General features: G+C 38.6%; 1 protein-coding gene across 6 annotated transcripts in view; it reads right to left on the bottom strand.

Annotated features, from left to right (window-relative positions):
- Nucleotides 1-27,656, bottom strand: part of EEIG2 (EEIG family member 2) — a 115,177-nt gene that overhangs the window by 72,032 nt on the left and 15,489 nt on the right. For 4 of the 6 annotated variants that reach the window (XR_011258859.1, XM_070292225.1, XM_069599350.1 and 1 more), the window contains exons 2-3: nucleotides 6,860-6,980; nucleotides 703-732 (exon numbers count right to left, since the gene is read on the bottom strand). Coding sequence is in view for 5 of the 6 variants with exons in the window: in XM_070292225.1 (XP_070148326.1) it covers nucleotides 703-732; nucleotides 6,860-6,980 (151 nt within the window). In the remaining variant the exon portion in view is untranslated. The remainder of the gene's footprint in view (nucleotides 1-702; nucleotides 733-6,859; nucleotides 6,981-27,656) is intronic. The other 2 variants (XM_069599356.1, XM_069599380.1) reach the window with 1 other exon arrangement.

The raw sequence follows: 27,656 nt of genomic DNA, 5'->3' as shown, positions 1-27,656 counted from the left end.
GTGGTTTAGAGAATAAAGAGGTTTAGAAATAGAAAAGAGTATATGGGTTTCTGGTAGTATTATTAATTACTAATTCCTTCTATCTAGCAAAAAGTGAGCACATTCATTAGTAATTCCATATAAAAGTATAAAAGACAGTATGAAGTGAAGTCGCTCAGTCATGTCCGACTCTTTGTGACTGTGCGGGCTGTAGCCCGCCAGGCTCCTCTGTCCATGGGATTCTCCAGGCAGGAATACTGGAGTGGGTTGCCATTTCCTTCTCTAGGGGATCTTCCCAACCCAGGGATCGAACCCAGGTCTCCTGCATTGCAGGCAGATGCTTTATCCTCTGAGCCACCAGGGAAAAGACAGTATAGAGAGTGCTAAACGAGCACAGAGTTGGGGGTCCTATTCCACTGGGGGTTGGGTGGGAATGAGATTACCTCCCAGGGAAACCAAATTAATAGTTGCTATTGTTTTAATGCAAACCAGAGATTGTCTTCTAGCAAGGAAGTTTAAACTAAATGACATCCCATAATCAGCATTTAGAAAGAATATGCCTATAATTTATTGTTGGCTCCAACTATTCAATCTCCAAATTGCTCATTTAAAAACATCCATGCTTGAACAGCAATTAGAAAAGCAAACCACTTAATTTTTAGGCTTATAAATAGCAATGAGGAATATTACAAATTCCAAAAGAGTTAAAGAAGACCAACTTACCTTTGCATAAGCTTTTCCACCTTTTAATTCCTGCCAAAGATAAAAAATACTATAAGGATAGCATATGACTAATGATTTAAATTAAATATATGTCAAATAGTGTTGAGGTAGGTATTTATTTATATACTGGCAAATCCACTCCAGTATTCTTGCCTAGAGAATTCCATGGACAGAGAAGCCTAGTGGGCTACAGTTCATGGAGTCACAAAGAGCTGGACATGACTGAGCAACTACACTGTCACTTCAAGTGTAAAATTCTGATGATCTTAAATCCAACTATTTGGATGTCCCCCACACCCCTCTGGCAAGTAACCAGAGTTTTTATTTAGAATTTAACTTAAATTTGAAGGAGACAAATGGTGAGAAGACAAACTAACATTTAATCTATTTGCTGAAGAAGAAACTGCCAAAAAGTGTTCTGGACACATTGGAATAACCTGAATCACCAAAGAAAGGTTAAATTATTTACTTAGTTAAGCATATTAATAATACATTGCACAAAGATTTCAACAAGAGTGGAGATCCCCACTCCAGAGACAACCACTGTTAGCAATTTTATATGTGTTTGTATATATATTTATCCCCCCTTTACTCAGATAATAACATAAGACATATACCTTACTTTTTCCCACCTAAAACATATAACATTGTTCCATGGTAATACAGTAGAAACTTCCTTATCTAACTCTTATCTAATGTGAACAAAACTGGCAAAAGTGAAAAATAATAAAAAAAATATAGATGTCTTAACACTTACTTTAAAATATATAAACTACATTAATTTGCCAAATCCCTCCATTTGGGACATCACACAGATACAAGATTTAAAACACTTAGACACTGCTTATCACACAGTATATACTCCGTACATGTGTTTGTTGAGTGGAGCTACCTTATCTTTCTTTCATAAACCAAGATGCACAATGTATTATGTACCATTTTCATCTTTAAAGGGGTGACTTGAAATAAGCTGAGAGCTAATCTACGGTAAACTCTGTTGTTCATGAATATCTGCTATCCCTCCCCTTCTCTGCTCCTTTAGTCTTGCCACCAGATGTACTCCATTATGAATTACCAAGTTTTCCTTTATTATAACGTTTCCTTTATTATAACGTTTCCTTTATTATAATGTTATTATAACAGTAACTATATCTTTAATAGTGCCTTTCTTTAACAAAGCAAAACAAAACTTTTTCTAGATAATCTTAGTCTCTACTAGATAATTCTTTTCTTTGCTCCCTTCTACAGCCAGATTTTCCAAAAGACTTACCAAAATTCGCTGTACCCCACTCTCTCTTCAAAGTAACTCTAATTGGGTTTTTGCTCTCATTTTCCCTCTGCGATGGCTCTTAAGATTACTAATGAACTCCATTTCTATTAAAGCCCAAGGCTTTGGCTTCATCTTCCTTAATTCCAAAACAGCTCTCTGCCTCCTTCCTAATAAGATTTTCTTCTATAAACTTCCAAGGTGCTACAATTGTCTACTTTTCCTCCTACTCCCTGGCTACTTCTCACTCTCCTTTGCAAGACCTACTACTCTTTGCTTCAACCTCTGTAGAAAGTCTGCTAGCTGCATCCTAAATATCCATTCTTTCCCTCTCCATCATAATAGAATCCTCTATTTTTAGGTGGGCTTTGGCTACCCAAAATAAAGTAACTGACTACATTTTTCACTTTCTTTTTGAACTATAGCAGTGTGACTAAGATCTGGCCAAAAGTATATGAGAAATGATATATATGAATTCCTGCTCCTTTCTTGTACTTGCTGAGCAATTTAATACCACTTCTAAGTGTTTGGTCTAGGGCCTCTTGTTTTCTCTATCTACACTTTCTCGCTGACCTATCCCATTCTGGTCTATGGCTTTAAATAAGAATTGTATGCTGACGACTCAAATCTTTAGTCTGAACTTCTCCTCTGAGTTCCATATTAGTATTTTAAATGCCTACATGACATGTCCACTTGATGTCTCATGTGTGCTCAGCCACTTCAGTCACTTTCGACTCTTTGTGACCCTATGGACTATAGCCCGCCAGGCTCCTCTGTCTATCGAACTTTCCCAGCAAGTACACTGGAGTGGGTTGCTATGCCCTCCTCCAGGGGATCTTCCTGACCCAGGGATTGAACCCAGGCCTCCTACATTGCAGGCAGGCTCTTTACCTGCTGAGCCATTGCGGAAGTCTTTGATGTCTCATAGACACTTCAAGTTTAACGTGGTCAAAATAGATCTACTGATCTACTTTGGCCACCTCATGCGAAGAGTTGACTCACTGGAAAAGAGTCTGATGCTGGGAGGGATTGGGGGCAGGAGGAGAAGGGGACGACCGAGGATGAGATGGCTGGATGGCATCACGGACTCGATGGATGTGAGTCTGAGTGAACTCCGGGAGATGGTGATGGACAGGGAGGCCTGGCATGCTGCGATTCATGGGGTCGCAAAGAGTTGGACACGACTGAGCAACTGAACTGAACTGAATTGATCTCTATCTGCCCCCCCCCCCCAAATTGCTCCAATGGATGTCTTTGCCATTTCAATAAACAGCAGAATCATCTACTCATATGCTCAGGAAAAAGATCTAAGAGTTAGAGTTACTCTCAATTTTGTTTCCCACATTCACCATATCCAATCCATTAGAAGGGGCTACCACCAAAATACATCCTGAATCATACCACCTCCACTGTTATAACTCCATGCCAAAACATAAGCATTCCTCATCCAAACTATCCCAATCACTTGAGTGGCTTCTGCAATTCATCTTCCACACAGCATCCAAAGTCATCTTAGAAGATCATGTCTCTCCTTTTTAAAATCCTCAAATTGCTTTCAAATTTCTAACAAATTTATCCCAAATATACAATTGGAGTGAATTCTAAACTCCTATAAAGCCCCACCTGATCCAGTGCCTCCAATCTCATCACCGAGAACTTCCACTTCCACATGCTCCATGTTCCAGCTAGGCTGGTGGTCTATCTTTAAACATGCCATGGTGGTCTATCTTTATCCTGCATGAGGTTCACAAGACTTTTGAATATGTGGCTCAATATCTTTCATCAGTTTTAGAAGATTCTCAGCCACAATCTCCACAAACTCTCACCTCTCTTTTCAGGGCTCCACTGATATATATATATATGTCAGACCTTTATATTCTTTTCTGTATCTTACACCCTGTTCTGTGTGTCCCACACTTATATTTTCTTTCTTCCTTTATAATTTTTTAAAACTCTTTTATTATGGAAAATTTCAAACATACACAAAAGCGGAAGAAGTAGTATAATAAAACCCCATGAACCCATCAATTAGCTTTAAAAATTATCAACACATGGCCAATTTCATCTTATCTGTATCATTCCTTATCTATCTCTTGTCGTTTCTCCATTTTTTTTGTTGGGTTATTTATTTTAAATATAGCAGTGTGTACAAGTCAATCCCAAACTCCCTACTGATATTTTCTTTTGTCTTATTTTCCAAAGTGTTCTTCAGTTGTGACAAACCTGCTGTTAAATACATGTGTTGAGATTTAGTTTCATTTACTTAGTTTTAAATTTTAGTTACTGTATTTTTCAGTTCTAAAATTCAATTTAAGTTTTAAAATGGTTTCCAATTCTCTTATTTTCCATACTCTTGACCAATTACAATTATTGTATAAAGTTTATTAGATCTTCTCCAAATCTGTATTTTCCTTGGTTTGTTTTTATCATCTTGTTTTCCTTTTGATTTTGGTCATGCAGTCATGTCTTTTTGTATGCTTGGTAACTTTTTGTGCATGGTAACTTGAAGAAATAATTTTAGGCTCAGAGTAATGTTATTCTCCTCCAGAGAAGATACACATTTTTTTCTGGTGAGTAGAAAGGTTAGGACCTATCACTTTCATTTAAGCAGTGACTAAGCTGATTGGAAGCTGAATGTCAATTTTTGTAAGGGTTGATCTACAGCCATTATACTCATTTTTCTAGGCTGAAACTCTTACAGAGTCCCAACTACTCAGGCTATTTACCAAGGCTCCTTCTGCGAGTGGGCTCTGGACTCCATTTTTGTCCCCTTTGTCCTGTAAAATTGCCAGAATCTCAGCTCAGCTTCCTAGCCTCTCCATCACTGCTTTTGGCTCAGCTCCTTAGCTGCTACTTACAAATTGGCAACTGCTTTGAGGGTTAAACCAAGGCCAATTGTCAGGCTCATCTCTTTATGCTTCCCAGGTCTTTGATTCGAAACCTCTTAAATCCTTGCTGAAGGCAGCTTCTAATGCCTTCAAGCAGCTATTTTTAATATTTTGTATAGTTTTTCGGAAAAGTTCACCCTTCTCAGAGGGAAGGGTGGCCTGTAACAAGCTAGTCCATTAATCTGAGAAGCATAAATCCCCAAGTTTATTATAATTTTAGGGTCTGTTATGGATTTAACTGTGCTCACCCAAAAGAAATACTGAAATCTTAATATGCAGAACCTCAGAATATGACCCTATTTGAAAACGGAGGAGGCTTTACACAGATAATCAATATGACTGATGTCCTAATAAAAACAGGAAATTTGAACACAGACACGCACAGCAGGTGGATAATACAAAGACTCAAAGGGAGAAGACAGCCATGCAGCTGGAGTGATACAGCTCCAAGTCAAGGAAAGCCTCAGACTAAGAAACTAAGAGAAAGGCATGGAACAGTATCTTCTCTTCTTGCCTTCAGAGAGAGCATGGCCCTGTTGACACCTTGATTTTGGACTTCTGGCCTCCAGAACTGTGAGATGGTAAACTGTTTTAATCCACTCAGTTTGTGATACTTTGTTATAGCCCTCGCATTCTAACAAAGGGGTTTTTTACTTTCAGGGCTTCCCTGGGGGCTCAGACGGTAAAGAATCTGCCTGCAATGAGGGAGGGTACAGGTTCGATCCCTGGATTGGGAAGATCCCCTGGAAAAGGGAATGGATACCCACTCCAGTATTCTCGCCTAGAGAATTTCACAGACAGAGAAGCCTGGCGGGCTGCAGTCTATGGGGTTGCAAAGAGCTGGACATGACTGAGTTACTAACAAACAATCTGTGACAGTTAATTTTATGTGTCAACTAGACTGGGTCATGGGGTGCCCAGATATTTGGTTAAACATTATATCTTAAACTATGTTTTGCAATGCAGATAGTATTTATACAGTTGGCTTTACTAATTTTTCTTTATTGGTTCTCACTTTTACATAATAATTAGATAGAATAAGGTATAGTAAGTTCAGTAAGTACTTCCATATACCAAGCATGGTAAGAGAATACTAGTGGTTCACCAGTATCTGTTCATTCCTTCTTTAATTCTGGAATCTGACAGTCACTCAGCTAGAGACTACATTCATAGCTTTTCTTCTAGTTCGGTGTGATCATGTAACTAAGTTCTAACCAGTATGAGCACTTTTGAGTCATGCCTTAAAAAGGAATGCATTTGTTCTCACGTTGCTTCTCCTTCTTTCTCACTGGTGGAAAGATAACAAGACTAGAGCAACTTCCTTGAATCTAAATATGGGCATCATACAGTGAAGATGGCACAGCTGCTCTACCAGCCCTGGATTCCTTGGCAATTACCTGAGAGAGACATACACTTCTATTTTAAGTTTACAATGTATTATACTGAAATAATCTGAGATGACAATTTTTATAGATTATTGGTAATGTGCTTCAACTTAGTAAGTAGAAAGGAAATTTAAAAAAAAAACATGGGTTTAAAATCAAAAAGATTTGTGCTTGAGTTCCTAATTTATCATTTATTAGCAAAGTGAGTCTGTGCAAGTAACAACCTCTTTGAGCCTTGGTTTTCCTGAAAACGGAAAAGATAACACATTTTCAGGGCTATTATGAGACACAAAATATGTAAAGTCCCTGAAAAACAGTGCCTAATAAAGAAGAGAAACAATGAATGGCAGGATAAAGACCTATTGTGGCCCCTAAACTAATAGAAATAAGATTAGTAATTATATGCATAGTGATAATGAGATGAAGGTACTTGATGATATTTTATTTCTTCAGATTCCTCATCATATTTATCATAGCAATTTAAATTATGCTGCAGGTATGAAGTGAAGTTACATATAACAGTTCTAATAGCAAAGCAGAGCTAACTAAAGTGAGTCAGTGACTACGGAACTAACCACAGTTTCTGAGAGGAGAGAAGGAACAGGCTGTTTCTATACCTTCCTCACAGAGACTCTGTAGATACAAGGGTCCAGGATGCCCGTGGTGGCACTAGCGCTCATTTTGCACATAAATGAGAACTTCTTCCTCCAGTGAACACAGTTGGCTTGCACCACCTCCCTGAGGGGGGGAAAAAAAGAACCAGTTAATTAACTATGATAGTACTGATGACATGTTAAAACACACACACACTATTTCATGCAAGTCCATAATGTAAATATGTGGTAACAGTGAAAAATGAAGAAAACAAATTCCTAATCATGTGATCTGAAAGTCTTCAAAAAGTTTTAATTATACATAGGCAGCTGAAAAATAGTGAATTTACTTAATTCACTGAATTTACTCAATTCAATCAATATAGAATGATGCTTCACCATTCATTCAACACACAATACACATTTGTTTATATTAGATGTGATGAGTATGTGCTAGGTGATTAAAATATGAAGATCAGAATAACTGTTTTTTTAACCTGCTTGGGCTTAGAGTTTAGTTAGTGTAAAAGATAGAAATATAAAAATACTTATTCTAAAACAACTATTGTCACAGCTTTACTTCTATTCCAGTCACAAGAGCAACAGCAGCTAATTTATGGACAGTTCACCACATGTTATTTAATCTCACAACAACCCCAGGGGTAACAACCTCGGCAGCTGGCACTATCCTCACTTTATAAGTGAAGAAGAACTAAAGAGCCTCTTGATGAAAGTCAAAGAGGAGAGTGAAAAAGCTGGCTTAAAACTCAACATTCAGAAAACTAAGATCATGGTATCTGGTCCCATCACTTCGTGGCAAATAGGTGAGGAAACAGTGGAAACACTGACAGACTTTATTTTGGGGGGGCACCAAAATCACTGTAGATGGTGACTGCAACCATGAAATTAAAAGACGCTTGCTCCTTGAAAGAAAAGCTACGACCAACCTAGACAGCTTATTAAAAAACAGAGACATTACTTTGCTAACAAAGGTCCGTCTAGTCAAAGCTATGGTTTTTCCAGTGGTCATGCATGGATGTGAGAGTTGGACTATAAAGAAAGCTGAGTGCTGAAGAATTGATGCTTTTGAACTGGGGTGTTGGAAAAGACTCTTGAGAGTCCCCTGGACTGCAAGGAGATCCCACCAGTCCATCCTAAAGGAAATCAGTCCTGAATATTCTTTGGAAGTACTGATGCTGAAGCTGAAGCTCCAATACTTTGGCCACCTGATGCAAAGAACTGACTCACTGTTAAAGACCCTGATGCTGGGAAAGATTGAAGGCAGGAGGAGAAGGGGACGACAGAGGATGAGATGGTTGGATGGCATCACGGACTCAATAGATATGAGTTTGGGTAAGCTCTGGGAGTTAGTGATGACAGGGAAGCCTGGTGTGCTGCAGTCCACAGGGTTGCAAAGAGTCGGACACGACTGAGTGACTGAACTGAAATGTGCATAAGGAGAGATGTTACCTCCAGGTCATTTAGGTAGAAAGCAGCATCATTAGCATTCAAACCAGGCTCATTTAACTTGAAAGTCCATGTGCCCATTTTTTTCAACAACTCTGCCCTTTCAAGTTTCCAGGTCTCTCTGTACATGCTGTTCCCTCTACCATTCTCTTAGAAAGGAAGGATAATTAATCTTCTAACTTTAGAAGAAAAGAAAGACAGTGGGCAAAAACAGAGCTGGAGAAAGCAGGAAGGAAAGGCAAGAGAGCTCAGGTTAAACTATTTTCTTAGGAAAATAATAATGAGGTGACTTCTATAGGATGATAGTAGCTGATGGGTGACTTGTTAGGCTGAGGATGGTAAATGTGACAGAGAGTCAACTTGTAGTTGCCTTAGTGAATAAAATGAATTTGTACTGGGACCAATCGATTTGGTTTTATAGATTTCTCTATCAATGCACAGACATCCAAAAACAAGAAGTGCAAAAACAAACATAATTTAAAAGCCAACTATGTGTTTGTGTGTGGTATGTGCATGTTATATATAAACAGAGATGAGGGGGTGTATTTTATCATAGGTTCAACTGTAGGAACTTTAGCTTTTTTTTTTTTTTCCATTAGGAAGCTTTAGCTGATTTAAGAAATTATGAAGAGAATGCATGTGTTCTTAGGGGAATTTACCTAGAAATCCAGCAGGTGTGCAATTTATTGGTATAAATTTATCTACATACAGCACAGGCAGAATGAGAGCTGCTTGGCAAAGGATAGGTCTGAAGGTATTTGTCAGGCAACCTGAGGCATCCCCAGTAAGATGAGAAGTAGCTAACCCATATACTCAAAAAAAAGTGAATTAGAAAAATCAGTGAATAATGAGAATAACAAGCTTTCCTCTAACCATCTCTTAGCCTAAAGACTTGATCAAGGCATCAGCCATGGTCTCTGGAGCTTCCCCCTTAAGGTATGCAGATAAACAAGTCCCAGTACTCCTGGACTCTTCAGGAATATTTTGAGCTTGAAGGCTTGGTAGTTCCTATCATTGAGACCACTGATAAATGATCAAGAACCAGAAATAACATTAAAAAAACACCTGTTACTTTACTCTTCTGATAAAATTAAATAAAAACTTCTGGTCAAGGATGGCAGTATGGGTACCTGTATTAGCTTCAGCTCTCTCCCCAAAACTTTCTAAATTAAAACAAAAAATTTTTAAGTCACCATCATACAAGGACAAAGAAAACCAGACAGGAGACAAGAAAGAAAAAAAGGCAGTGACAGAGAAGTAATCACTGATTAAGCAAATCAAAGAACGCTGAACCTTAAGCTGGTAACATTGAAAGCCAAGAACAAGAACTTAAAATTGATCTTGAAGTAGAATGAAGGACAAAAGGCAGAGTCAATGAGCACCCTCCACATGCACAAAGCTTTTACTCAACTTTTAGTGCTCCAAGTTAAATATGAGCAGATACTTAAGGAAAGTCCCTTAATATGAAAGACAGATCAAAAAATAGCAAAGAAAAAAACCCAAAACAAAAAACAACTTGAACAAAACAAAGTCTACACTGGAAGAAGAAAAGAATATCAGAGAGAAAGAAAGTACATCTACCATACAGGAATAGGATGCTGTTTTTAAAAAAGGAACATACAGGAAACTAACATGGTAACAGATAGGATCACCCAGAGGAAATCAGTAAACTCCTAGAAGCACACAAATTACCAAAACCATCAAGAAGAAAACTTGAAAAAACCAATACAAAATGAGATTGAGTCAGGCAATCAGTCAAAAACCTCCCAACAACAACAACCAAAAAGCCCAGGACCAGCCAGCTTCAAGGGTGAATTCTACTAAATAATCAAAGAATAATACAAATCCTTCATAAACTTTTCCCCTCAAAAAAACAGAAAAGAAGGAACACTTCGAAACTCATGTTATAAGCAGCATCATCCTGATACCAAAGCCAGATAAAACCACCACAAGAAAATGAAATTATGGACCAATATCTCTGATAAAGATAGATATAAAAATTCTCAACAAAAATACTGGCAAACTGAATTTAACAACACATTAAAAGGATCAACGCATGCAAAATCAACATGATATATATATGCCACAGTAACAGAATCAAAGATAAAAACCACACGATCATCTCAGTTTAGTTCAGTTCAGTCACTCAGTTGTGTCCGACTCTTTGTGACCCCATGGACTGCAGCACGCCAGGCTTCCCTGTCCATCACCAACTCCCAGAGCTTACTCAAACTCATGTCCATCACGTCGGTGATGCCATCCAATCATCTCATCCTCTGTTATCCCCTTTTCCTCCTGCCTTCAATCTTTCCCAGCATCAGGGTCTTTGCCAATGAGTCAGCTCTTCGCATCAGGTGGCCAAAGTATTGGAGCTTCAGCTTCAGCACCAGTCCTTCCAATGAATATTCAGGACTGATTTCCTTTAGGATGGATTGGTTGGATTTCCTTGCAGTCCAAGGGACCCTCAAGAGTCTTCTCCAACACCACAGTTCAAAAGCAACAATTCTTTGGCGCTCAGCCTTCTTCACAGTCCAACTCTCATATCCATACATGACCACTGGAAAAACCATAGCTTTGACTAGATGGAGCTTTGTTGGTCAAGTAATGTCTCTGCTTTTTAATACGCTGTCTAGGTTGGTCATAGCTTTTCTTTCAAGGAGCAAGCATCTTTTAATTTAATGTCTGCAGTCACCATCTGCAGTGATTCTGGTGCCCCCCCACAAAATAAAGTCTGACACTGTTTCCATTGTTTCCCCATCTACTTCCCATGAACTGATGGGACCAGATGCCATGATCTTTTTTCCTGAATGTTGAGCTTTAAGCCAACTTTTTCACTCTCCTCTTTCACTTTTATCAAGAGGCTCTTTAGTTCTTCTTCGCTTTCTGCTATAAGGATGGTGTCATCTGCATATCTGAGGTTACTGATATTTCTCCTGGCAATCTTGATTCCAGCTTGTGCTTCATCCAGCCCAGCATTTCTCATGATGTACTCTGCATATAAGTTAAATAAGCAGGGAAACAGTATATAGCCTTGACGTACTCCTTTCCCAATTTGGAACCAGTCTCTTGTTCCATCTCCAGTTCTAACTGTTGCTTCTTGACCTGCATACAGATTTCGCAGGAGGCAAGCCAGGTGGTCTGGTATTTTCATCTCTTGAAGAATTTTTCAGTTTGTTGTGATCCACACAGTCAAAGGCTTTGGCATAGTCAATAAAGCAGAAGTAGACGTTTTCCTGGAACTCTCTTGCTTTTTCGATGATCCAACAGATGTTGGCAATTTGATCTCTGATTCCTCTGCCTTTTCTAAATCCAGCTTGAACATCTGAAAGTTCACAGTTCATGTATTGCTGAAGCCTGGCTTGGAGAATTTGGGGCATTACTTTGCTAGCATAGGAGATGAGTGCAATTGTGCAGTAGTTTGAACATTCTTTGGCTTTGCCTTTCTTTGGGATTGGAATGAAATGATCATCTCAATAGATGTAGACAAAAGTATTTCACAAAATCCAACATCCATTCATGATAAAGACTCTTTTAACAAAATAGGTAGACCAGAAACTTACCTGAATACACTAAGGACCATATATGAAAAGCCTATAGCTAATAGCATAATCGATGGGGAAAAACAGGAAATGTTTCCTGTAAGTACAAGGCAAGAATGTTAACTTTCTAGGGCTTAAGACACTATCCAGACACATGAATATAACCTCCCAAGTGGCAGACTGACATATGAACTAGGACACTGGGTCAGGTTCTCATGTGAGAGTAAGAAAGTCTAATAATGAGCCAAGAGACCAGGGTGGGATGAAATGGGCTATGAAAAGTGTACTCACGTATTAATTAACTCACAACAGGCACAATAAAGAATCCTTATTGGAGGAGAACTCCAAAAACGAAGGCAGAGTAAGAACCTCGTATAATACTCTGCACAATATACTGCCGACCACAGTAAACACTCAATAAACATTTGCGGACTAAACACATAAATGTCCTTCATGGGCCACAAACGAACCGTCTCAATCACCAATTCCTGTCTGTATTACTTCACAGCTATTCCTAAATCAATCTCTTTCCTGTGTCTAGTCCTGCTACCCTAATTTTGTCCTTCAACAATTCTTCGCTGAAATACGGCAACATTTTCCTAAATGGCCCCCACTCAAATCTACCTTCCTCATGTTACTACAGGAGAAGGCACTGGCGACCCACTCCAGTACTCTTGCCTGGAAAATCCTGTGGGCAGAGGAGCCTGGTGGGCTGCAGTCCATGGGGTCACTAAGAGTCAGATATGACTGAGCGACTTCACTTTCACTTTTCACTTTCATGCATTCGAGAAGGAAATGGCAACCCACGCCAGTGTCCCTGCCTGGAGAATCCCAGGGACGGGGGAGCCTAGTGGGCTGCAGTCCGTGGGGTCGCTAAGAGTCCCACACGACTGAGCAAGTTCACTTTCCCTTTTCCCTTTCATGCATTGGAGAAGGAAATGGCAACCCACTCCAGTGTTCTTGCCTGGAGAATCCCAGGGATGGGGGAGCCTGGTGGGCTGCCATCTATGAGGTTGCACAGAGTCGGACACGACTGAAGCGACTTAGCAGCAGCAGCAGCATGTTACCACAGAGCTCCTTCTAAAATACAGAAGGTGACACCCTTCCTCTGTTTAAACTCTGTCACTCTTTCCCCATTTCAGATTCGGCCCTACCTCCTTAACATGGCATCTCCGTGATGAGACCCCTTAGGCTTATCGCTTGAGCCTTTTGATCTCATACTGATTGTCATTCCCCACTTCCTTCACACTATTTCTCATTTGTATGCCTTTGTTCATGATGTTTTCTTTACCTAGTCCACCATCTACTCCCTTTCAACTACCACATTCCCCAGTTTAATTCTAACTCACTTAGACTAGTCATTATCCCCTCTAGGAATCTTTCCCCAACTCAGCCTCCAGGTGAAAGCCTGGCGTCCTGTCTGACCTGGCCTGCCTCGGTCCCCTGAATACCTCAGCGTCCACCATTCTCTCCTGGGGCACTGCCACTCCATGCTCCAGGGTGGCAGAAACTGGCTGAGTTGGCCTCCTCCATCATTCCATTCAGTCCTCATCCCCCAGGATGTGGTCCTAATTTCCTTTATCCTTGCTTTGTTTCTGGCAGATTCTCCAACAATTAATCTATATTTGAAAGGAGTCAATATTATAAATGAATTTTTTAAATTTATAAGCCTAAGGTACCCCTGACTATGCTCTTTCTTAATAGGATTTCAAATAGAATATATTAATTTAAATAATCTTTTAGAGTTTATACTATACTATCAAAACAATAGCCTTGGGATTTCAAACAATTTCTCCAAACAAAAAAATTTTTGTGTGCCTTCAACAATTATTCAATTTTTTGTGTGTGATAATCTTTAATGAACACACACACAGCTGTCAGAAAATGGTCCAGACCACACAAACAAAAAAAAGTAGCCAAGTTAGTAGTGACAGTTTGTTATACTGATGAGTTACCATGGAAACAAACTCAGACTACTTGACAACTGAGACAAAAGTCACATTAGTAAACGCTTTCCGTTATGTGACTCATTAACTTCCTATGAGTCTTATATAGTTGCTTAACCATTTTCAAGAAACAAAGCAACAGAATATGATTTGTGTTGATACTGTGGAAAACCAAGTATTTGTAAGATAAAATGATAAAGCTGCTGATTGTGAAATATGTAAACAGGGGACTTACTTAACAGAAGATAAACGTTGCTATGGCCATTGTTTATGCTTCAAAAGAGTCAAAGAAAATCTAAAAAGTCTTAAACAAATACAAATAATATAAAATGAAATGAACATTATGGATTCATTTTTTACAACTACTTAGAACTGCATTACTTAATATTCTAAGAATTACTTGCACATGTGTACTCTAGGCACATACTAAAATTATGCCATATTTTGGTACCTCAAAGCATTTTTGACTTGTTAAAAACAGCAGTAAAAAACAGTCATGAAGAATGCAAGCTTTCTGCCAGACAGCATTACTGCATGGACGTTAAGGGCTTATCTCCAGAGCCAGTCAGACTGGGTTCAAATCCTATGCGTTCTTCTTGCCAGTTATTACCCTGACACAATCCTTAAACTCTGCATTTCCATTTCCTCCTTTATGAAACAGAAATGGTAACAGTAGTTATACCTCATGGAAATAAGCGAATTATTACACTTGGTATTTGGAACAATGCCTGATTTATAATGGACCTCAATAATAAATGTTAGAAATTGTTACTATCAAGGATATAAGTGGTTCAAGTCCACTTACATTTGCCTTCCAGAAAGAAATAATGGTTAAATTTTATAGAGAATTTTCTTCAACAGTAATGGAGATTTCTATTTTATAAAAGATATAGATTCCTGAAAAAATGAACCAAGGTCAAAACAGCATTTTGAGACTCCACGGATAAATTAGGTCTATAAAGTTGTGACTTTAACATACAACACTAAGGATCAGTGAATGTCTCTTACCCCACAAGTATTTTTGAGGAGCTGAGGAGCTGAGTGTACTGTACTATCATTCAGTGGAAAAAACTGAACACAAGATTTTTTTCATTCATTCATTCACTCAATTACACATTCATTCATTCTGCTAGTAGTGTCAGTGAGGGAAATGACAATCCAGTTTTGGACATCTTGATGCTGAGGAGCCTGAGAGTCCCTGTGATCATGTAACTTAGTAGAAATATATATTTGTTCAGATAACCAAAATATATTTCTCATATATAGTTGGTCTTCATCAACTGTTCCTGGCTTGCAGCTCCCCAAACCCTTGTAATTTCCTAACTGTTGATAATAAAGGTGTCTTTTGTTATGTGAATGAAGTGACTTTTAGATCTCGCCCTAGGGTGGGGGCTGGTAGCCAGGAGAACCAACCATGAGAATAGAGGATTGGAACTTTCAGTCCTACCCCATGATTTCTGTGGAGGGGAGAGAGGCTTTAAGGTTGAATCAACAGCCATAGACCAGTGATTTAGACAATCTGGACTAAACAACGAAGGCTTCGTAAAAACCCCAAAGCATAGTTTTTTGGTCCTTTTTCAAAGAGCTTCTACATCAGGGAACCGGAACACTTTCATGTGCCACCATGCTAGAGTCTGGAACTCTGTGGAGCACTGATGCAGAAGACACAGGAGAAGTCTGCTGCTGCTGCTGCTGCTGAGTTGCTTCAGTCCTGTCCGACTCTGAGCGACCCCATGGGCTGCAGCCATTCAGGCTCCTCCGTCCATGCGATTTTCCAGGCAAGTGTACTGGAGTGGGTTGCCATTGCCTCTTCCGAGGAGAAGGGGGAACAGGCAAAGGAGACTCCAGTGTCAACAGAGAGAAACAAAGGAGATCGTGTTGTTACCAAAAGATTTTTAAGAAGGAAGAGTTCAACAAAATCAAATGTGGCAGAGAGGTCAGGTAGGATGAAAAAGAAGCAACAATGAAGTCACTGATAATACTGTGCAGTTCAGTAAAAAGGTGCAAGTAAAGGCAGATGACTATGGGAAGTAGATACAGGGAACACAGACAATTCATTTCAAATATTTTAGTAATACAGTGGAAAAAATTAGGGTGGCAGCCCATATGGCGTAGAACAAGGATTTCATTTTAACTTGCTTAGTGTTATAGGAAAGAACCAGTAAAGAGAAAAAGTCAGAGTTGAGAGGGTATGAAAGATGGTGCCAGAAAGTCAGAGGGGATGGGATTCAAACAATAGCTGGAGGGAGCGGCCCTGAATAGATGAGGCTCCTCCTGCATCATGAGGAGGGGCAGAGAAAGGACCAAGCTCTAATGCTGGCAGATCACTGTTCATTGCCAGAACTGTTCTAGAGAAAAATCCCATGTAAGAATTATTCTGCCATGTAAGAATTATTCTGCCAGAACTGTTCTAGGGAAAAATTTCATGTAAGTACTAATAATCTGCTGTACACTGGCAGTAAGTACTATTTGATATATAGTAGTCAAATGTTTGCCAAAAATGTAAGTACTATTTGATATATAGTAGTAAAACGTTTGCCAAATACTTGCTTGTTAATAATCTGTTGTACACTGGCAGATTCACTGCCATAACTGTTCTAGAGAAAAATTCCATGTAAGTACTATTTGATATATAGTAGTCAAATGTTACCCACTCCAGTGTTCTTGCCTGGAGAATCCCAAGGACGGGTGAGCCTAGTGGGCTGCCATCTATGGGGTCGCACAGAGTCAGACACGACTGAAGCGACTTAGCAGCAGCAGCAGTCAAATGTTTGCCAAATACTTGCTTGTTAATAATCTGCTGTACATATTACAAAAAACCGAAAGCTCATGCAAAAAAGACTGCCATTCAGTGACCTGGCAGATGGCCTAATGAGAAATTTCATTTTTAAAATAGTATGTAAAGTTGCTGCTGCTGCTGCTGCTAAGTCGCTTCAGTCGTGTCCAACTCTGTGCGACCCCAGAGACGGCAGCCCTCCAGGCTCCCCTGTCCCTGGGATTCCCCAGGCAAGAACACTGAAGTGGGTTGCCATTCCCTTCTCCAATGGATGAAAGTGAAAAGTGCAAGTGAAGTCGCTCAGTCGTGTCTGACCCTCAGCAACCCCATGGACTGCAGCCTTCCAGGCTCCTCCATCAATGTGATTTTCCAGGCAAGAGTACTGGAGTGGGGTGCCATTGATGCCTCATTTTTATAGTATGATAATTGACTTATAATTGTTTTTATGAGTAAAAAGTGTTTAAACTAAAAAATATGAATTGATGTTTATCTAGAGAGACATGTATTCTTTAAGTTCCCTCACATAAACTCACAGGTCATTCTTTCTACACACTTTTGGATCATATTTTTAAACAATGAATACAATTAGAATAACATAAAAAAAGAAGACTAGCACCCAGGTCACCTCTCAGTTTAACCTATAGTTTTCTTTCTTTTTTTAATTGAAGTATAGTTGATTTACAAGGTTGTGTTACTTTCTGGTGTACGGCAAAGTGATTCAGTTATATATATACTTTTTCATATTCTTTCCTATTATGGTTTTACATTATATTGAATACAGTTCACTGTGCTATACAATAGGACCTTGTTCATCCATTTCTATATATAAAAATTTGCATCTGCTAATCCAAATTTCCTAATCCACACCCTTGTCCCACCCCCAGCAACTACAGAATTCAATAACATATACTTTTCTATTCATAACTTTTCAGCTTATTACCCAGCCAAAGGAAAGCTGGATGGCATAATGGAAAGAGAAAAAGATAAAGTATCAAGACCTTTTCTAGTATAAACTATATTGACTTTGGACAAGTCATTTAACCTGCTGGGGCCTCAGTTTCTTCACTGAGAAACAAGTGTTGACCTAGGTACTATGTAGACTCAAAACAAAATTTTTTGACAAACATTTTATTATACATGAAAAATAGTTTATTTTTTTGTAACTACAGAGCAGCACTTCTTTACTTCTAGAAAGGACAGTACAGATGAAAACGGCACAATAAAAACATGAAATAATAGGGAAAAAAATCTTAATTTAAGGAAGGACCTATACTAAAAATTTAAGAATACACACAGTCTAGGAAATTTTAAAGAAAAGAAAACCACACAAAACTTCCCAATTTTCATCAGGTAAAAGTCCTTTGAGATAGCGAAAATTGAAATCAAGTTATATACCCAAGAATGAAAATATGTCCTCCACAACCCTTATAAACAAAGGGACAAGGAACTAACTACAAAATTCAGAAGCCGATGTGAACTACTGATTCTGCATTGAGCCAAAAAACTGTATTGTGTATGAAGGAAAAATAAATATTTTGTCAAGCATGTAAGGAATAAACTAAAGGCAAAAAAGTATCACAGGTACCATTTCTGATTAAGACATGAAGAGTTGCACAAGAAAAAAAGAATTAAAAGTTGTATCTTCAGAATGAAAAAAAAAAGGCCAGAAACCAAGGCTACCTGTTCTCTATAAAATATTTTACTTTGAACAAGAGGACTTTTTCCCCCCTCTTTTGTCTAAAAGCATATGTGAAAATAACAGATACAGTTTCTTTACTCACTTATTCAATTAGCCAGTTTCCAGATCAAGAAATGAATGGCTCGTTTTAGTTTCCAGATCAAGAAATGAATGACTCCTTTTTGTCTGAAGACCAGAGGCCAAATTCTTCAACTATGCATTCATCCCTCCAAGGTCTATCTCTCAGCCTCTCAAACTTGACCGGCTCTGATTACCTTCATTAACTTCACCTAACTGAATTATATACTACTCCCTATCCAAGCTCTATGCATGTATGCCTGCCTAATGCTGTTCTATTCCTTTAGGATGCCCTCCTAAGTGCTTTCTATCCTTTACCTATGATCCAACCTCATCCACATAATATAGGAAAGGGAACCAATTTTAGACTCAGAGGACCTAGGCTCAAGTCTAATTTCAACACTGAATGATGTTGCACAAATTACTTTCCTTAACAGTTTTCTCTTTTATGAAATGCTTTGATTTTAGCTAAACATATTAGTATAAATTATACCTATCTAGATATTTATATATTACATAAATTGGCAAACAGGTTGCCTGAATCTATAAAATCTATGAAGATTTACAGTAAGGGGTAATTTAGAAACACAAAGGACTCAGGCACACAGAAAGAAGCCATGTGAGAACACTACAAGAAGGCAGGGATCTGCAAAATTGGACCAAACTTGACCACACCTTGATCTTGAACATCCAGCCTCCAGAACTGTGAGAATATAGACTTCTGTTGTTTAAGCGATTCAAAAAACATAGTAATTTATTTATTTATTTATTTATTTTCACGAGCTACTCTACATGAAAGCAGCATTCTCTTTTAATAGAAAATCATATCGACCAAATAAAACCTGTCAAAGCTACATCATTTAAAATATATACAATTTCAAACATAATATTACAACTTTAAAGAAAATAAAACATACTTTTCCATATGATACAAAAACGTGCATCTGAAAATCACTGCTTTAAGAGAGAGCAACACAGGTGAAATTCAGTTAGAAGGTTGACTTCTTGGCAGTCCTGTAGCTGGAATGAGACTTGCATCACGATCAGCTTAGTAATCTGTATCTGTCTTCGCAGACTCATTTGACAAAAACAAAACTTAGAAAGAAATGCCTTTTGAAAAAACATAGTAATTTAAATGCACACACACACACACACACACACAGTTGTTGTGGTGTAGTCACTAACTCGTGTCTAACTCTTGGTGGAGTATAGCCCGCCATGTTCCTCTGTCCATGGGATTTTCCAGGCAAGAATATCGGAGTGGGTTGCTATTTCCTTCTCCAGGGGATCTTCCCAACTCAGCGATAGAACACGAGTATCCTGCATCACTGGCTCTGAATCTGCAGGCAGATTCTTTACCGCTTTATATATATCTGTGTAAACTACAAAGTGTTAACAAATCAAGACTTCACTCAAAAACTTATTCTATGATGCATTTCCTGAGCCCTGGACAAAATTATTCTCTTGTTCCTATAAACTCCTGGGACATTTTACATCCACGTTTGGAGCTGCCTTGCAAATGAAAGATACTGAGAGCAAGAGAAATAGGACTTTAATGAAGTTTTGCTGTGTGTTAAAAAAGTACTCTGATATTTTCATAAGCGTAATTATTGAAAGGGAACTCTAAGGTATCAGAGGAGGTTTTCTGGTACAATGATATTAAATAGTGAATCCCAAAGAACATGCATTGGCCATCAAAACCTATTTGGAGACATAGATAAGGAGGAGAAAACTGCAGAATGTTTACATTCTGGAGATCCAGAGGGAAATAGGCCAGTGACTCAGCTGGTATGTGACAAAATGAAAAAAAAAAACTGAAGTGTTAAAGTCACTCAGTCACGTCTGACTCTTTGCGACCCCAAGAACTATAGCCCACCAGGCTCCTCTGTCCACTGAATTCTCCACATAAAAATACTGAAGTGGGAGTGGGCAGCCATTCCTTACTTGAGGGGATCTTCCCGACCCAGGGATTGAACCTGGGTCTCCTGCGTCTCAGGCAGATCCTTTACCATCTGAGCCGCCAGGAAAGCCCCTGTGTGATGAAATAGTACAAAATAATATTAAAAATGGACTTTGAAGGCTCTCTTCTGGCTATCTGGATTATCTTTAATATAATGCCACAATAATCAGGAAAAACTCATTCAAATGAAGTAAATTAAAATCAAAGGCACAGCAACACACTCTGGCTAACTCCACTTGAAGGGAGGTCTGGGGGATAGAGTGGGAGAGATCTGTGCAGCACTGGAAAAAATGAGATTACAAGGAGGTTGCATATGAAAGGACTGTACTGAGAATACATGGTGGGATATTTCTTGAGTGGCAGAGACCTGCTGCGGTATTTCCTGACGACTCTGATCACAGCCAGTGTAAGCTTCATGTTTATGCATCACATTGCATCACTTGACATGTCTGACACCATTCCTCACATAGAAGGAAACCACAGTGGAAGCAGAGTAGCTGAGTTAGAGAAACTGCCATAAATATTTAACACAGCCTCTCAATTGTTTTGTGTGCTGGTTTTTAAGGATTACTTAGCAGATTCTTGATTTACTATCAGTTGGTACTAATTTACAGTTTCTCAAATTAGGAAGCAGCCAGTGCTAACTAACAATGTAGTTATTACTGAGTTCCTGGTTGCTTCAGGAAGCCTTACACTATACAATGAGAGAGTTTGCAATTCTCAACTGCATATAATTACAAATTCATATTATCTACATTGTTAACAATGATTGCTTATTGTTCCATTAACAGAAATTATGAAGATAATTTATAATTGCTTATAAAACATTCTTTACTGATTTAGCCTACAAGCAAAATTTTAGAACCAATCTCCTTGTTAGAAAAGGACCATGAACAATCTTTTCTAACTATCTTCCTGGGGATGTTATTTCTAAAACTGCTTCTTCCTTGTACGTAGTGTAAATAATAACATCCACAGGACAGACCAAGTAAGATATTTTATTTGAATTGAAAGTCAATCCTCAACCATAAGGAATGACCGAAATGGGGCATGACCACCTTCATGACCAGATGGCACCCAGAGCTAATAATAAAAAAATACCTTTAGGGACTCTGAATTGGCCTCAAAAGATAACAGAAGATGAAATGTTAATAACTTAATGCTTAAACACCAGCACCAGAGAATTTCCAGAAACTGCTATAGAAATGTGGCTGCAGTCTATGAACAAGGAAATATATAAAATTATAACTAGAGAGAAAATGTCACTAAATAAATTCACTCGAAAGTGACGTGAGTGATGACTCACTATGAAGAAATGAAGCAAACATGTAAAGTCCAAAATCAAAACTATGGGTAGTTTTTCATTTGATTAAGATAAAATAAATCTTGGGTGTAAGCTAGTTTCTAAGCCACAATGCTTAGAGATAGAATTTGATTACTAAAAGCCCTAGAATTTCTTCTGAAACCAGCAAAATAGGTTTCAGGACAGAAAAAAAATATTTTTCTTTAAGACAAAAGAAAGACTTTCAGTCTTGGGTTTGTTTTTAATGTTTGTACCCCTATTGTCTTTTACACTATTCTTTTGCCCCAACCTATAATCATTTTCAAATCTCTGTCCTAAAAATAAAAACATAAAATTGTTTGTTCCTGTTTCCCCTCCTTTATCTAATTCCACTTTTCTCCTCTTCATTAACAAACTTCGCAAAAAAAAAAAAAAATTACACTCACTGCTTCCAGGGCTTCACCACCTGCTTACTCCCTAATCCCTCAAAAGTGAAAGTGAAAGTCGCTCCACAGACTACAATCCATGGAATTCTCCAGGCCAGAATACTGGAGTGGGTAGCCTTTCCCTTCTCCAGGGGATCTTCCCAACCCAGGGACTGAACCCAGGTCTCCCGCATTAGGTGGGTTCTTTCCCCAGCTGAGCCACAGTGGAAGCCGTGTAAGGGAAGTCACAAGGGAAGCTGCAGGGAATCCCTTAAAACCTGACATCTATTCCTATGACTCCAGTAAAACTACCCTGCCAAGTTTATCACCGGATTTGCTGTGCTTAGTCGCTCAGTCATGTCCAGCTTTTTGCGACCCCATGGACTGCAGCCTGCCAGGTTCCTCTGTCCATAGGATTCTCCAGGCAAGAATACTGGAGTGGGGTTGCCATGCCCTCTTCCATGGGATCTTCCCAACTCAGGGATCGAACCCAGGTCTCCTGCATTGCAGTAGGATGCTTTACTGTCCAAGCCACCAGGGAAGCCCAAGAATATTGGAGTGGGGAGCCTATCCCTTCTCCAGGGGATCTTCCTGACCCAGGAATCGAACCGGGGTCTCCTGCATTGCAGGTGGATTCTTTACTAGCTGAGCTTCCAGGGAAGCATTGGATGCTGCTGCTGCTGCTGCTAAGTCGCTTCAGTTGTGTCTGACTCTGTGTGACCCCATAGAAGGCAGTCCATCAGGCTCCCTGTCCCTGGGATTCTCCATCTGGAGTGGGTTGCCATTTCCTTCTCCAGTGCATGAAAGTGAAAAGCGAAAGTGAAGTTGCTGTCATGCCCAACTCTTGGCAACCCCATGGACTGCAGCCTACCAGGCTCCTCTGTCCATGGGATTTTCTAGGCAGGAGTACTGGAGTGGGGTGCCATTGCCTTCTCCGAAGCACTGGATAGTCACATTCAAAAGAAGGCAACCAGACCACTATCTTACACCCATAAAAATTAACTCTAATTGGATTAAACTGAATGTAAGACATGAAACCCTAAACATTATTGAGGAAAACAGGTGGTAAGCTCCTTGTCATTGGTCTTGCCCATGACTTTTTGATTTAACACCAAAAGCAAAAGGAAATAAAAGCAAAAATAAGCACATGGGACTACATCAAACTAAAAAACTTCTGCACAGCAAAGGGAACTGTCAACAAAATGAAACGACAACTTCCAGAATAGAGAGAGAAAATATTTGCAAATCATATCTGGTAATGATTTGATACCCAAAATATAAAAAAAAACACACACACATAATCTGATTAAAACCAAACAATCCAATTAAAAAGTGGGCAGAGGATCTCAACAGACATTTTTCCAAAGACATCCAGATTCATGAAAAAATGCTGAACATCACTAATCATAAGGGAACTACAAACCAAGACCACTGTTAGAATGGCTATTATCAAAAAGGACAAGAAATAACAAGTGTTGATGAGCATATGGAGAAAAGAGAACCTTTGTGCACTGCTGGTGAGAGTGTAAACTGGTACAACCACTATAGAAAACAGTGAGGAGTTCTTTAAAAAATCAAAAACAGAACTACCATATGATCCAACAATTCCATTTCAGGGTATTCATCTGGGGAGGAGGGAAACAAGGAAATACTAACTCTCAAAGATATCTGCAGACACAGTCCCCTGTCATGTTCATTGTGGGATTATTTACAATAGACAAGATACAGAAAGAACCTGTGTCCATCAATAAATTTAATGGATAAAGAAAAATGTGAAATACACACACGCACAATGGAATATTAGCCAAAAATAAGATGGAAATATTGCCATTTTTTGACAGCATGGATGGACCCCAAGGGTATTATGCTAAGTGAAATAAGTCAGAGACATATGGACAAACAGTATATGCTCTCACTGATATGTGGGTGGGTGACACTGGTGAGGGGATCAAAATGTACAAACTTTCAGTTATAAAATAAATAAGTCATGAGGTCATAGTGACTACAATTAATAATACTGTATTGCATATTGGAAAGCTACTAAGAGAGTAGGTCTTAAAAGTTCTCATCACAAGAAGAAAAGATTTTCTGTAACTGTATGAGGATGAATGTTATCTAAACTGATGTGGTAATCACTTTGTAGCATATACAAATACCAAATGATTATGTTGTACAGCTAAAGCTAATATAATGTTATATCAGCTATGCCTCAATAATGTATAAAAAAAGTTCACCAAATACTTGCTGACCATCAAATCAAGAGTACAGCTCTCACATGACTCCATCTCTCCATCCTAGGGTAGGGCTGAACACCCTCTCCTCAAGTTTTTTTTTTTTTTTTTCTGGTTTAGCTTCTGTGATGTTAAATCCTGTCCAGTGTTTTGTTCTCATTTGTCTTCATTATATCTTCTTCTACCAAAGTTCTATCCTTTGACTCTTGTGTTTTGTTCTATAGGCTATCTCGGGTTTTAATTATCTTCCCATATGGATTATCCTAAGATCTAGGTATGAAAGAACTTCTGACTACTGTGCTCAGTTTTAGACAAATTCTTAGCTGCCTATCACACACCTTGCTTGCACCTCACATTCAGATATTCACAAGAAAGAACCTGGTACTGTCAAGAAAAGGCATAAACTGGAACTAATAGGAATATCCAAAACAGAATTGTTACTTAATATACAGCCCATTCATAAAAGAATACAATGTATGGCACTACTAAAATAACATGCTAAAGAGTTTATTTTTTCTAGAGACATTTCATAACAAGGAAAATGCTTATAATGTTCAGTTTAAAAAAAAGTGGGATAAAAGACTGTGTATGTAATTTGGCTTCAATTGTGTAAAAAGTGAATTAGAAGAAACTACAAAGGTATATTTCAAAATGTTAACAATGATTCTCTCTGATGGGTAACATTTTCTCCTTCATAATTTTAAGTATCTTTCCAAATGTTCTACAGAAATCTGAATTTTAGAATCAGAAAACAAGGGGGATTCAAGGTCATACTGTCAACAGAATAAAGCCTAGTCTTCACAGAATGGCACCCCAGGCCTGCCAAAATCTGACCTCCAAAGCAGTCTTGTCCTTAAATACAGGCCCTGAATGTGTTCTGTTCTGCTCCACCACCTAGCCACCATGTTCTTAATACGATCCATATTTATGGTTCTGTGGTCCTGCTTCTCAGGTCCATTCTTCTCCTACCACAGAGCAGGATATGTTGTTGACTTTGAACATTTTCGATCCCTAAACCACAATACAAAGTGGGAAAGTAATGCTCAAACTTTTCTATTAGCTAAGAAAGAAAAATTTTACAAGTCTTTTCTCCAACTCATAATGAATACTAATGGTAGCAACAATATAAACATAAAATTAGCTAAAATAACTCACTGGCTAAATAACACAAGATAAAGACTGTTCTTGACTGTAAATTGCCACAAAAATTAAAAATTCTTAACAAAATTTAGATAATATAAAATCTGATCCTGAAAATTTGGGACTTAATAAAAATAATAGCTACTATACAGATTATGGCAGATTAATATAAATTAAGATAGCTATTATAATCTTTGCAGTTGATTTCTACCTCATGTTCATTGTAAAATATACAGAGAATAAATACCAAAGAAAATAATTTCACAAAATAAAAAGTGAAGTAAGAACAGAAACAGTTCAATTGCATGGAATAGTGCTTGGCACACACACCCAATAGATATTTGTTAGATGAAAGAATAAGCTGACATAGAAAAGGAGGACATATCCTGCTCTGTCTGAGGAGTTAATTAGATTGGCTTAATGGAGTTTTGTCAGAAAATGCTTTTAAAAATACCATTATTGAAATATAATTCACACACTATGCAATTCACCCATTTAAAAGTACAATTCAATGGTTTCTTAGTATAGTCATAGAGTGTGAAACCACCACTAAAATAAATTTTTGAACATTTTCATCGCTTAGGGAAAAAAAACCTCATACCCATGAGTAGTCACGACTCATTTCCCTCCAACCTCCCAAACCTAGGCAACTTCTAACCTACTTTCTGTCTCTGCAGACTTTGCCTATTCTGGACATTTCATATAAATGGAAACATATAACAGGTGGTCTGTGACTGGCTTCTTTCACTTAGCACAAAGTTTTAAAGTTTCATCCATGTTGCAGCATGTACTGAGACCTTCTTCACATTGCCAAATAATATTTCCCTGTATGGACAGTCCACGTGTCACTTATCTTCATCAGCTGACACACAGAGGGGATATTTGGATTTTTTGGTTATTATAAATAATGAAAAATTCATGTATAGTTTGGATAAGATGGTTTTGAACCTTGTGAGTCCACTTACACACAGGTATTTTCAACAGTAAATACTACAGTACTATACAATCTATGCCTGGCTGAATCTCAGAATGTAGAGCTATGGACATAGAGGATAAGGAGAGCTGACTAATATAGGTGGGTCTTTGGCTGTGCAGACTCTGCATGTAATAGGAAAAAAACCCCCAAATCTGACTCCATATTAGATCTGTTCCTTCTGCTTTAACGCGCGTGCTTTGTTGCCTGTGCTTAGTCATGCTGGCTCTGCACCTTTTGTAAAAAGCATGCTGCCTGTTACCTAAAATATACAGGATAGCCCATTCTCAGGTACTGATCTTTAAGAGTCCATTCATACAGAGATAAAAAGTTGCAGAATAGAGAATAATATTTGTTTTGTCCTAGGTTTACAAAAACATTGCAACCCAACCTACCTGGACAGCTTCAAGAACAAAGGATTTCTATACCAAGAAGTCTGCAACAACTAACCACGCCCCTCCCTCACTGAACCTTTAGAAAGGCTTTGCTGAAACCTTTGGAGGAATTTGGGGTTTGGGGACATGGGCCACCCACCCCCTTACACGGCCCCTCAATAAGCCTTTTCCTGCTTTTAACTCAGGGTTTCAGTTTGGCCTCACTGTACACAGGGCAAGCACTCCTAACCTTCATGCCCCATGTTGTTCAAGGGTTCACGGTACCTAGTATTTTAGAGAACAAACTTGTGTTGACATGTTTTCATTTCTCTTGGGGTACATTAGTGGAACTGTTAGATCATATGGTAACTGTTTAACATTTGAGGAATTACCAGTGTTTTTTAAAGCAGTTGCACATAAAAATGCTTTCTTGATGAAGATTCAGTATTGATGTGTGTGTGTGTGCGCTGAGTCCCTTCAGTCGAGTCCGACTCTTTGCAACCCTGTGGACTGTAGCCCACTAGGTTCCTCAGTCCATGGGATTCTCCAGACAAGAATACTGGCCTGGGTAGCTATTCCTTTCTCCAGGGGATCTTCCTAACCCAGGGATTGAACCCGTGTCTCCTGTATCTCCTGCACTGCAGGAGGATTCTTGACTGTGGAGCCACCGGGGAAACCCTCGGTATTGCCCAGTATTGATGTATCACTCTTAAAAATAGTTTTTGATAATAAACACAAGTCAAAATATTATTAAGAGTCAAAATGATAGCTTCATCCCTTTCTCCCCACTCCTCTTGGTTAAATCCTACTAATCTTTCAAAGCTCAGTACACATGCTACCTCCTCTAAGCAGTCTTCTCTACCTTCTCAGTAAGAATTAATAGCTCCCTTTCGCCTCTGAACTGCCATACAATTTTATTTACTGTATTTACTGCTACTCTGGACTTTTGTCA

This window comes from Ovis canadensis, chromosome 1 (assembly GCF_042477335.2).
Source record: "Ovis canadensis isolate MfBH-ARS-UI-01 breed Bighorn chromosome 1, ARS-UI_OviCan_v2, whole genome shotgun sequence".
Lineage (NCBI taxonomy): Eukaryota > Metazoa > Chordata > Mammalia > Artiodactyla > Bovidae > Ovis > Ovis canadensis.
Note: the sequence above shows the minus strand (reverse complement) of the source record. Positions and strands in the feature narration are given on the sequence as shown.